Consider the following 12981-nt stretch of genomic DNA (forward strand, 5'->3'; position numbering starts at 1 on the left):
GTAGCTGGTGGGCCAGTCTTATGTCAAATTCTTCAAGAAGAGTTTTTGCTTTGTTCTATTTTTCCTGACACAGATGGGATAGAGATACCTATGAGTAAAGACTGAGCTAATACATCCACAAGCCCAAAGGAGCGTGCTATCTCTTCTCTTACTAATTCAGCAGGTTGATCTAACAGCCTGAACGCAGGATGGAAGCTGGAGTAAGTGAGTGGCTAGTAAGCAGGACTTGAGAGAGGATCACTGGGAAGGACACCCGGTATCAAACCAAACGAAGCTCTGTTGGGGTCCTGAAGAGTCACAGAAGTGCTGGTGACTGTCTTCTGGGTGGCAGGGGCTTTCTTACCTTCAAGCCAGTATGTTATCATGTCTCCTTTCCCCTAAGGAAGAAAATGAGTCATGGGGTTATAATACTACCCATCATTTATGTAACAATCTTTTTATTACAAATCAAAGCAAGTCCCAAAAGGAGACTGATGTGCCTGTCAGCCACTTTACACACAGGAAAACTGAGGCATAAAACTTTCCATTAAAAGATAGTGGCAGCGCTATGGATTAAAACAATTCTTTGAAGTCCCATCCAAAACTGGGTCAAGAAGTATGTTAGTCCTCTTATGGAACTCTTATGATGATTTATGATGTCTCTGAATGACCTTTCTTGATTTCAAGCAGTTATGACAAAGCGACATGCCATGCAGTACTTCCAAGTTTGACTAAGTCCTTCATCTCTGAATTTTCAGGGTTGTCCCATGAATAAGCCCATAGAATTGGTCCTGGCTTAAAACTTGAGCCTGCTCTCTTCAGGGATGGGAAATAGCCTAACCCAAGGACTCTGAGGCATAGAGGACAGCATGGGTTAAAATTCAGGGACTCCAGGGCGCTTTCACACTCTCCTCCCTGAAAAGCCGAGTATAAATGTTGCATACACACCTTGACTTGTAAATTCCCACGGCATACTAACACATACTCTCCAATCTGCTCCAACAGCTGGTATGTACTTGAACTGCACTGTATTTTAAGAGCTGGGCAGAGAGATAATTGTCATATTATTGTAACAATTTAAACATCTAAGACAGTCCCAGCCCCCTCTGTGTGTCAAAGACTTCAAGACTCATTAGTGAACTCCCCCTTGCTTTTTTCATGTCTTTGCTGTCATTCCTCTGTTATTTGAAATGTTCCCACACAGACTTCAGTATCCTGGCCACTTTGTGAGGGCATCTCAGGACAAATATGTGGCTGTCAACAAACACTGCTTTTCACATCCTGCATCTAATATTATTTGTCCACTCTTCATAGATGCCTGGCTGGAGTTACTGACGGGCACGTTTTCCATCTTGCAGATAAAACCATACATAGTTCCAACTCCTGGTCAATAAAGAGCCAGCACTTTCTTTGCATATAAAGTTTTCAGCAAAGTCTAAACATTAATGAAATTGTCATCCTTGCTCTGTCTCCAAACTTGTAAATAAAAACAGGGAGAAGAAACAATATTATCATAATTCCACTATCTTTTTTTAACAGTGTGATTTTTCCTTAGATGAGAATTTATCTTCATGCAAACCCTGGCTGTCATGCCTTTTCCAAATGATGGAAGAAGGACCAAGGAGGAGGATTGATAAAACAAATTCTGGACACTCCTACTTTTGCCAGGAAGCAAACTTTTGCCAAAATTTGGAAAATTGCCAAAAAAAAACCCTGGGTTTTATTGTGCCTTTAACGTTCTGAAACAGAGTAAATCATTAGCTTCTTTGCTTGAAAAAGATCCCAGGTGGTAGTAGGACTGGCTAAGATTGTCTTATTGATTTTTCTTATATCAGAAAATGATGGGTTTGTAATTTGTTTGCATGTCTGTTTAAAGGTTTTTTTATTGAAAGTCTCAAAACACTCCCTATAGACAAGAAACATGTTTCATCATATCCAAATACATATTTCTGAAATATTCTTTCCAGTAGATATATGATATTTTAGCTGGTCATCTTGCTTGGGAACAAGACACTAGCACTCAGATTCCAGATGACAGCAATTTTAATTTACATTACTAATAATTAATTGATCAGTTTTAAAGCGATCATCTTAAGCTTAAAACATGTTAATGTAATTGGAGATTCTCAGCTGTACATGGCCAGAGAAAGAAAGAGATAAAAGAAAGCCTTAAAAGATAAGTTTCACCTTTATACATATATATGTGCGTATATATGTACACTATATATATAGTTTATAGTGTTGATGTGCTGTATTAGAAATAGACTGACATACAGAACAAAAGATGAAATATGAAGAAAGATGGAAGCAGATTTTGAGGGCATTAGTTTTAAAGCAGTTCAGATGAGATGATAGAAGGAGCCTGAAAGGAAGAAGAGAAGGAAAGGACTTATCTGGGAGACTGACAGAAGGAAAATGAACTTATATGTGTTCCACTCAGTCTAGCATTTGCTTTGGAAAAAAGTGTAAAAAGGTGAGAAGGAACAGATCCTGGTTGATCTCAAACCTCTAGGCTAAACCTTCAAAGCCTTCATGTAGGACCACTCCTCTGCCTTTTTGCCTTGATTTTAGTGGATCATGATAGATGCTGAAAACATCACTTTTTGTCTTGAAATTAAATTTGAAAACGTATTGGATTTTGCCTAATTAAATAATATTTACAAAGCATTGCAATGTGAGCCATAAAAGTATTCAGCTTCATTTCATGAATGAAAGAAAAACAAGTCATCAAGGGGTCATGAAAATATTTTTACTATAAATTCAGCCAGGAAGGAATAGAAACAGTGGACATATCCACTTACCTCTCATTTTATCTGATTCTTACCCTTTTTTATTGTAGAGAACTTCAAAGCCATGAAAATCCCTTTCTGAGACTTGGGGAATAAGGGGATCTTGTTACAAATATCACTGGTATAATTCACCCACAGGCAGACTGGACCCAGAAATCAACACTCTCCTTACAGTATTTGCAGTCATTTAAACAGGACAGGACTCAAAATTCAGCATAACATTTTTTTCAGAACTCATTAAGGGATGGTCAAAACCACTTCTGCAGTTTGTTCCTTGTTACCTTCACTGGTAGATTCCATCCTGGAAGCTGTGTTCACAGCATCTCCAAATAAACAATACCGTGGCATTTTGGTGCCAACAACTCCAGCTACAACTGCCCCTGTTAAAGAAAAGAAAAGAAAATATTTTGTGGTTTTAAATCATGTAATCAGTCATACAGCCTCATGGCTGCTTCCTACATTACCTTATATCTCATTCATTAACAAGATACAGATTGTCAGTATTGTCTTATATGGGTTATACATCTGACTTACAGATGACTTCCAGAGCCATGAAGGGAATTGCAAAAGGACCTCAAAGGAAAAATGTGGGGGAAGTGATGATGGGATGGAGGTAGTGTGCATGAATTAAGGCACCTGCAGAATCATGTTTCAACATGACAACAGAATATTTTGAGGGGCAATGAGATAGGAATGCCGCCAACAGTAGCTGTGCATGCAGCGCTCACTAGTCACACGGAAAAGCAGGAACAGGAAGAAACCTGCTCCTGCTGAAGGCAGAAAATGAGCATTTTGATTCCTTCATGTCAGCCTCGGGAGATTTAAAATATAGAAGGTAGTATCTCTTGCTGAGACAATGCAAGCTGCTAAATTTGCAGATGCTGGCCTGCACAGCATATGCCCAACTCTGGTTGTCTATCAAGAGGGAGTTGCAATCACACATCAGCTTAGATCAGAGAGGTAGGAATCTGAGACTGAAGGCTAGATCAAAGAGTCAAGAAGCAACTCACTGTTTTGAGAAGAGAACAGCTGAAAAGGACAAGTACCAGCACAGAATGGCAGTCCTCACTCACATCAGCAAAGGCACTGGGGCCATGTGGTGTTTCCAATATATTCCACATTGTGTTCCCAATATTTCAAGTATCCAATAATTTATTCTGTTGGGATGATCTCTATGAGGTATGTATTCTATACCACATCAAGAAATTAACTTAATTTTTAATGCAGAGGGAATGCCATTATAGAAACATTTGTTAAACCAGAGGAGGACTCTTTTGCAGGCCTCTCAACATACCTGAATGGATTCCTGCTCTTATCTTTAGGAGGGTGTTGGGCTTGTGTGGGATCTTAAACGTCTTGCAGACATCCAGGAGGTCTAAAGCCATGCTTGCAATCTCACCGGCATGAAGGATCCCATTCTCTTTGGGTACTCCTGACACCACCATATCTCAAGACAACAATGAAACTGTGTTAACCTTTGGAATCACACACAGATTTACCAAAGGATGCTGCCCAAGTTAGAAAAAAGTAAATCCCTATTCCTTCATATCCTGCAGCACAGTTGTGCCTGCTGAGCAGCGAAAGCCAGAAACAAATTAAGAGGGCAACAGCTCATGTGTGTAATTGCCGTAGCTCTGAAAAATGTCGGATTTCCTTCTTACTTTTCCATAAGATTTATTCCCTCCTACTGTTTCCTCCCTCCTCCTTCCGTTGAGGATGCTTGAAGTGGAACAGGTAGTGGGAAAGTGGCTGTTTGATGCCTTTTGTCTTTGGGCAGATATTATAAAGACAGATAATGATTCCCACTAGACATTGTCCTATGCTTCCTGCACCGACTTTTACTGTGTAGGAGAAGAGACAGGTCTCTTCAGAATCCCTCAGGTACATTTGTACAGGAATTTTATGGTCTAGAATGTGCTCAACCATGCCACATTAAAAAAAAGTGGGTTTTTTTGTCTGCATCTCTTATAGGATTTCCTGTCTGTCTCATCCAAAAATCCTGCTAGATTCTGGTAGGTTTTTGATGGAACTCAGTTTTAATGGTAGACAATCCCCAGCAGACTCCCATGGTAGCAAATTGAAAGACATTTTCCTAAAAATCCAAAAAGAAAAGGAAGTCAAACCCCTATAGAGTATTAGGAGAGAGAAGGTTGTCGTGGTCTTTGCAAAAAAAGAGGGAAATAAAGCAGCTTATGGAATGGCATCTATGCTCCCATGTAGAAGGTAAATTTTTCAGTTGTGTTGCTGTGAAATGGAAACTGCCAACTGGGATTAATCTGTTGCTGAGGTTTGAAGTCAGACCATACAGGTCATAGGAACAAAATAAACAGCAGCAGTAGTTTACTCAACTCATTTGTCCCAACCACAACATTCATCAGTTGTAGAAATGATGAAAGATATGCAGGAAGATGTTACTAAAATTTGCTAGGGCTCTGCTAGGACTTTTCCCCTAATTGTTTTGTGTGGCCTTCCCAGAGGCAATAAGCTTTCCAAATCTCCTTCATCTGTTCTTCCTTGTCATCAAATCAGTCTCTGTCCTGATGAAATAACCATCACCCATCATTGTCCACAGCTCAAGGAACTTACAGGCATCTCCTATTGTCTCCACCTTATAGACATCATAGTTATCTATGATTTCATCAAAAGTGGTATAAAGCTTGTTCAAGAGATCTACCACTTGGTAAGGTGTGCTGCTGCTGGAGAGCTGAGTGAAGCCAACAATATCACTGTTAAAACACAACAGAAAGAACATACTCATCCACTGTCTGAATTATTGCAGATTGGTAATTCTATATACACAGTAATAATTTCCCAGTGGAACTACCTCAACCTTCTCTTTTTCAACATTTCTTTCACTAAGGATCTTACAGAATAGTTTTGTCTTCAAGCATTTACTTAAACTGAAAACAGGTTTCCATTTAGTCCATTAAAAAGGACCGACTGACCTAAGTCTTTTTGCTTTCCAATGCAGTAAACTATTTTTTATAGCTAAACTTTTATCTGCAACAGACTAAATAGTCTTCAATTTGGGGTTATGTACAAATGAAAGGAAGGAATTTAATAGTGAAGTGCAGCAAAGACATGCAATTTATATGTTGCTTCATGCACACATAACAAGTCAAAGACTGTAATCCATGTGGGCTCTAAGGATAGACAAGTCCCCTTAACACAGTCAAATACTGGAACCTTTACTTAGGCCTATCTTATGAAACATACACGCATGTGTGTGTAACACACATCAAGTGATGTGCTGCTGTGTTACTGCTCCTCAGTAATCTCATTTTTTATTTAAGTAATTATAATGAAAGGACAGGCTGGAGAGCTGGGCAAGGAAGAACCTCATGAGGTTCAACAGGGAAAAGTGTAAGGTGCTACACCTGGGCAAGAAGAATGTTAGGCACCAATACAGGTTAGGTGTGGACAGGCTGGAGTCAAGTTCTGAAGAGAAAGATCTGGGGGTCCTGGTAGACAGCAAAATGACAATGAGCAAGCAGTGTGCGTGCTCTTGTGGCCAGGAAGGCCAATGGAATCCTGGGCTGCATAGGGAAGAGTGTGGCTTGTAGGTCGAGGGAAGTCATTCTCCCCCTCTACTCTGCACTGGTGAGGCCACAACTGGAATACTGCATCCAGTTCTGGGCTCCCCAATTCAAGAGGGATAGGGAACTACTGGAAAGAGTCCAGCGAAGGGCAACGAGGATGATTCAAGGATTGGAGCATCTCCCTTATGAAGAAAGGCTGAGAGAGCTGGGACTCTCTAGCCTGGAGAAGAGAAGGCTGAGGGGAGACCTTATCAATGCTTATAAGTATCTGAAGGGTGGGTTGAAGGAGGAGGGAGCCAGGCTCTTTTCAGTGGTTGCCAGTGAGAGGACAAGGGGCAACGGGCACAAGCTGGAACATAGGAGGTTCCACTCAAATATGAGAAAAAACTTCTTTACAGTGAGGGTGACAGAGCCGTGGAACAGGCTGCCCAGGGAGGTTGTGGAGTCCCCTTCTTTGGAGATTTTCAAGACCGGCCTGGATGCAGTCCTGAGTAACAAGCTCTGACATGCTTTGGGCAATCCTGCTTCGGCAGGGGAGTTGGACTAGATGATCTTTATGGTCCCTTCCAACTCTAAAAAATTCAGTGAAATTCAGTGAAATTCAGTGAAAATTGAGAGTTGTGAGAATTTTGAAAGGTGCTCATTTGGAAAGTCAAATGTTGCCATCTTGTACAATAAATGGCAGTTTAGATAGAAATTGTGTACTCATTTAGGAGCTTCACCTCCACTAGGAGCCTAGAAGTTTCTTCAGTAGGAGTCAGTGCTAGTCCTATCTTTCATTTTTGTTTACCTGAAAAAGATGGTGGCACTTAGGTAACTTTGAGCTTGTGCATGTTTTCCCTGCCTGAGGTCATCTGCTACTTGTTTTGGCAACATACCTGTTGTAGAAAGTAGAGCATTGTTACTCTTTTGCCATGGATAAAAGCACACAATAAACAGAACATGTTTGTTTAAAGGTATAAAAGCAATGCTCATAAATGTGAAATATTGTAAGGGTGAAAGCACTCTTTATCATCAAAATCTGCTCTGCTATAATGTGAGAAATCATGGTAAATCTCACTGATAACAAATCCATATTTTTACAGATGATCCATAACTTTTAGTTCAAACAAACCAATATCTAAGCATTCCAAATCAGAGTAAGGTTAGATTCTGATAGTGTGACTTGGGATATTACTAACTCCTTCTTTGTCAACTCTTTGCTAGTGTTTTCTTCCTCTTTTAGGTTTGTTTATTATCTCTTCTCTGATATTTTTGATCTTCTTTATTTCTCATATCTCACACTTTCACAGCCTTTTTGTCTCCTATGTGTTACACCTGTTCCTTTAGCCCTTTTTCTTCTTGTGGAATTCTAGAAGATACATAGCCATCAAAAGTAATCTCAGCTGAAAAGCAATTTTCCAATATTTATAACTATACAGAAGGACTGCTAAGTAAGATCAAAGTGAAAGCACTATGGATTCTGGAGTCATAGGTCTCAGATGAGTGCACTGATTTTTAGGGGGGAAAAATATAAAAAGCAGTGAAATATCTTTACAGTTTTGCAAGGAACAATTATATTAATTCATTGACAACTAAATGTTATCTGTTAAAAAATCACCTATCAAATCAATCCGTTAAATTAAAATTATTATTGAGAAGAACATCCATTATTTTTGCTATATTACTTACTATACAATAGACGATCAGTCTTCTGTTTTTCATGCATTAAATCCTGAGTTCTCTCAGCAACAAGTATCTCCAGATGTTTGCTATATTTCTCCATCTAAATAACATAGAGAATTGCATAAAATAATCCTTTTACTGAAATATATTGACAGTTGGATAGGATTTAAGCTTTTCAATGATTCTACGTTGAAAATATTCAGATAAGATTCTCAGCTCAGGACTGAGAAAGCTAATGTTTTCTTACAAAATCCAAAGATCGTATTTTTTCCTAGGTAAATTTATGATTCTAGATTTGAGGTTATTGCTTACACTAAAGAGGGCAGAAGCCAATTCCAGACTTTTCAAGGTCTGTGTAAATATTAGGTGTCAAATCCGATGCAGGGACCAAGCTGCAGACTTGGTCTGCATTTTAATACAGATTAAAATATGTTACCAAAATCAAAGGTATCTCTCAATCTTTTATCATAAGCTCACAATGATGTTTCATAAACTATCCTGCTATGGTATGCTATGGTTTTTGCATCCTTGCTCTGTATGAGGCAACAGGCTGCTGGTGGGCTTAAAATACTCTGCTCAAAATGCATCTGTAAACCTGTCATATGTGGCATGCAGGGGTTCTATACCCCCCCGACTATAAGACCACCACTGAACCACAGGAAAAGGGAAATATAGTTTCCTGAGAGTTCTTTAAAACACAGATGACATTTGACTGAAGAAACAGAAGTTTTCGGTCCCAAAGAAGTTGGGAGAGTAAGAAAAACTGACAGAAATGGCATGAGAAGGAAAGCTGGGTCTCAATCAGAACTAGAGCTGCAATCAGCCCGCAGAGAATGACTGTTCTCATAAAAAAAAAAAAAAAAGGGGGTATGAGATCGAAAAACAAACATGAAGGATAAAGGTGAAAGTTATTGCAAGTGAGCATATTGACTTGGACTGGATTAAAAAACTTAATTTACCAGAGTCATCATCATGTCAACAGGACTAACTTTATTAGGATTCATCTTGTATAACATTTTCTTGACTTGTTCAAAGGTAGGCCTTTGGGCTGGATTACTTTTTCTGCACCTTCTGATTAACTGCAGCAGAGAAGGAGAGTGAGAAATGCAAACAGCCTTTTGTCATTCCAAGCACAGGCAGTGTTTCAAATTAATACTACTTCTTTCTTGGTGCAAACTGTTCATGTGAAGCCCTGTCTGCAGCTGGTGAAAAGTGGCAGGGCTATGCCACTCTCCACAGTTCTACAGATTTATTGAAGGATGTTAGTTCATGAAAATGCTGCTGGGGGAAATCATGAATTAGATGTTCGTGTTCCTTCTGCCAAACTTTACTTAAGCTCTTCTCTTATGCTTTAAGACAGTGTTACACTGTTGGAGTCAAATACTGTTTTCAGAGGGCTTACTTGTACACAAGATTCATAGGAGATTAAAAACTTAACTACTTCTCAAGAATGTTAACTCCTGCCTAAAAATCCAGTGTTGCTTTTGAGATGTTTGTTACATTGAGGTTGCTATAAACCACCAAAAGTGAATTACATAGCTCTCAAGCTGAAATAAGGATACAACAATCTTGTTCTGATTTAATTGAATGTGGAGGGAGTGTACTTTGTTTTATTGGGCAGTTTGAGGCTACTGAACACATAGACGTTTTGCATGGGAATCAAATCAAACTCATCCTTTGCCTGAGACACATACTTCACTGTTTGAAAGTCCTTTGGCAGTAAACTAAATAGATAATACTAATATAAAATATGTATGGAACTCAACACTTTATAATAAACTGAAAATGCACAAAAATCAATGATTGAATATCAAAAACATCATTTATTACGCTGAAAAATTTCGGGGACAAGTGACTTTTTTTATTAAGGGTATGAAAGCATTTCATTGTGCCTTGTTTGAGATGTACTTCTGACTTCTGGGTTGTTTACACTCATCAAAGATAATATCACCATAAAACTTCTGTGACCAGTCTCAAATTCTCTTCTACAAAGAATTTTTGTACACAATATTGCATCTTACTCACGTCTATGTAATCTGTGGGACATGGACAAGAATTCTCAGCCTTTCCTGAAATTAATTCTGCCAAAGGTGGGCACCAAGAATATTCAGCTGGATGCACATAATCTTTCTAAAGAAAAAGGGGTTAAACAATGTTGAAAAAAGTGTTGTGTTTTTCATATAGCCATTGAAAATATATTACTATGATCATCATTCTTTTATGACATCTTCCCTACCACTTGCAGATCAGCTTTTCTACATGAGAGTACAAGGGAAAAAAAAAGGATATAACCCAGTCTAAACTGGGTGGCCTTGTCTAAAAGCTTTTTCATGGCTGAGAGACTTTAATCTCAGGGTTTATGTGAGGTAAACAACTTTTGAAACAAATAAATACCTGGCAAGATATTGGGAAACTTTTGAAAAAACACAAGGCCTATGTTATTCTATTATCACAAACTGTCAGAAATGGAAAAATGGCAGTTTCAGGTCTTTGTTAGAATTGTTGTCAAGCAAGTTATTTCAGACAGAACATGGTTACATATCCAGAACATCTGGTTTCAATTTCAAGGTGCATTTTTTATGTTTGCCATTTAGCACTGATTACAAGGCACATGCAAAGAAGATATTTTCATTATGGAGAGCAGCTTATTTGATCTTCTAGTGTATTCTTTCTTACCACTTCAAGACTCCACTGAAAGGGCCTGTGTATGGCAGGAAAGGGAAGGAACATCAGGAGAAAAAGGAAGATGTTATGGCAAATATGCAGTTACTCAGAGTTTGGTTTGTATTTTCAGCAGAAACAGAATCAAAATTGTCATGCAAACTTCAAAGTTCATCTTTACTTACTGGCATAGGGTCACTTCTTGTGGCAATTTCTAGTAAAATAATGGCATAACTGCAGAATAAAAGCAAACCAAAATCTTAATAAAATAACAGTTAATGGAGTCAGTGACTTCTTTTTGTGATTTCTTATTCTTCCCCATTTTACAACTGAAAGCCCAGCATTTCAAAATGGAGAATGGCAATAGTGCTGCTATCTATTACTAGTCTGTGTTTTCAGAGATCTGTCACTGATCATTTCATAGCAACCCCCTCTCACACAAAGATGAACCATTTGAGTTTGATGGACAGCAAAGCAATTTTCTCTGGAAGAATAATGGAATCTGGAGGCCATATGACCAGGCACTTACATGATACCTACCAATTAAATATACAGGTTTGTGCTGTAATCAACAGGCAGAAGCATGTTCATTAGAATCATCAGCTGCAGAAGTAGCTTCTTTTCAGCATAGATCACCATGTTCTGGAAAATCTCCATTAAGTCAATGATGAGACTATGTCCAGATAAATCTTTTACAGTAAGCATTTTGCTGGCTCTTTCTGAATTATACTTTCATCATCATCATCATCTTCCTCAGATGAACCAAGGTCAAATACATTCATCAAGGTTGAAGAATGGAAAAATGAGGTAACAACTTGTTGTTCAGTCTCCTTTTGAACTCATTAGAGACCTTTCACAACAGTGATCTCTAGGAAACCAGCACTTCCTCCAGCCACCAATTCTGATAAAGATGCTCTTGCTTCTTTATGTATTGAAACTGTGTAATAATTAACTCCCCGCATGCATCTCTACTTGATAACATTTCTTTTTATGAGGAATATTGCTTTGCAATCTGTTGTACTGTTAATGGTTGCTCTTACAGATGAATCATTCACTTGTGTGACATTCTTAAGGCATTCTAGCTCTATAATGGGGTATGTCTATCTATTTTTCAGTCCACTTGTGGACTACCAATAGCAAATAAAATAAGCATTTAAACCATGCTGAATAATGTAGAAATTAACCTGATGAGATTTTTATCTTAATTTTGGGGTAATTTGGTAGTAGAAAGGAATACCAACCCTGGTGAGACAGCAAAGCTGAAACAAATTTTCAAGGAGAGTAGTTAGATAATGGTAACTCCGATAAAGCAGTATTGATTTCATTCAGCTTCAGCACCACCACTCAAAAAAAGTCCTAACATAGCGAATAGTGAAATTCACATAACAATTACAAATGAAGAAGAGCCAATCTAGGGGAAACTATGACTGGAAACAGCCTCTTGAGCTCAAACAGGAGCTGCTTTCATGCTCCTGTTCTCATTTCCATTTTAGCTTTCCCATCTGACCAACACATTCCCTGGAGAACTTTAAAAGTGAGTGATTCATCTGTAAGAGCACACAAAATTACAAATCCTACTCCTGCCGTTTCTACTCTTTTTTTTATTTGGGCTATACCTTCAGGAATATTAATGACATATTAATGTCAAGACTGGGACACTGCTCCCTGGCCAGTGAGCCCATGTACATGTATCAGGAAGGCTTAGCACCTGCTCATATCATCCAACACAAACTGTGTGAAAAAAACAGGTTCTGAAGAATAGCTCAGTTAAAAAGAGAACCCTTTTAATGTTACAGGGTACATCTCTATCTTTGCTTCCTGACTGAACGCTGCTTTTCTCCTTTTTCTGATTTCAACTCTTACTGGTTTTTTTCTTTTTTACCAAGAAAGGATGAACTGCAGTACAACAAAAGAAGATCTTGATTTTGCAGACACAGGACTGACAGCAAGATAGATTCAGTGAGCATTCACTGAATCTGTCAAAAGTTCATTGTAGCCATCTATGATATGAGCAAATCAGCTCTTAGCACTATTTTAAGGGGAGTTCTTGGCAAGAGATGGCTTCAGGAGGCCAGGTTGCCTGCAAAAATCAAGTAATGACATCTAACCTGAAGAGGGGCAAAGTGTGAACTAGACAATCACCAAGGAAACAATTTCTGGAATGTATTTTGGCTGGGAGACAATGATAAACTGCAATGCATAAAACAATCCTAAAATTACTGCTTAGTTGGAGCACAGTACTTTCTAAGACCAGTCCCTGTTGAAAAGGTAAAGACCGACCAGCACAGGACAAATGACAACAGCCACAGGTATCAACACAGCGACAAACTGACTTTAGCTGAGCTATT

At 38.6% G+C, this 12981-nt stretch overlaps 1 protein-coding gene across 1 annotated transcript in view; it reads right to left on the reverse strand.

Annotated features, from left to right (window-relative positions):
- Positions 1 to 212: 212 nt before the first annotated feature.
- LOC141477638 (atrial natriuretic peptide receptor 2-like) overlaps positions 213 to 12981 on the reverse strand; it is a 34529-nt gene continuing 21760 nt past the window's right edge. The window contains 10 exon segments of the mRNA XM_074166885.1: positions 213 to 377; positions 928 to 1019; positions 3050 to 3148; positions 4063 to 4215; positions 5355 to 5494; positions 7098 to 7185; positions 7979 to 8072; positions 8932 to 9051; positions 9998 to 10083; positions 10797 to 10867. Of these exon segments, the coding sequence (XP_074022986.1) occupies positions 213 to 377; positions 928 to 1019; positions 3050 to 3148; positions 4063 to 4215; positions 5355 to 5494; positions 7098 to 7185; positions 7979 to 8072; positions 8932 to 9051; positions 9998 to 10083; positions 10797 to 10867 (1108 nt within the window).

Source organism: Numenius arquata, chromosome Z, assembly GCF_964106895.1.
Source record: "Numenius arquata chromosome Z, bNumArq3.hap1.1, whole genome shotgun sequence".
Classification (NCBI taxonomy): domain Eukaryota; kingdom Metazoa; phylum Chordata; class Aves; order Charadriiformes; family Scolopacidae; genus Numenius; species Numenius arquata.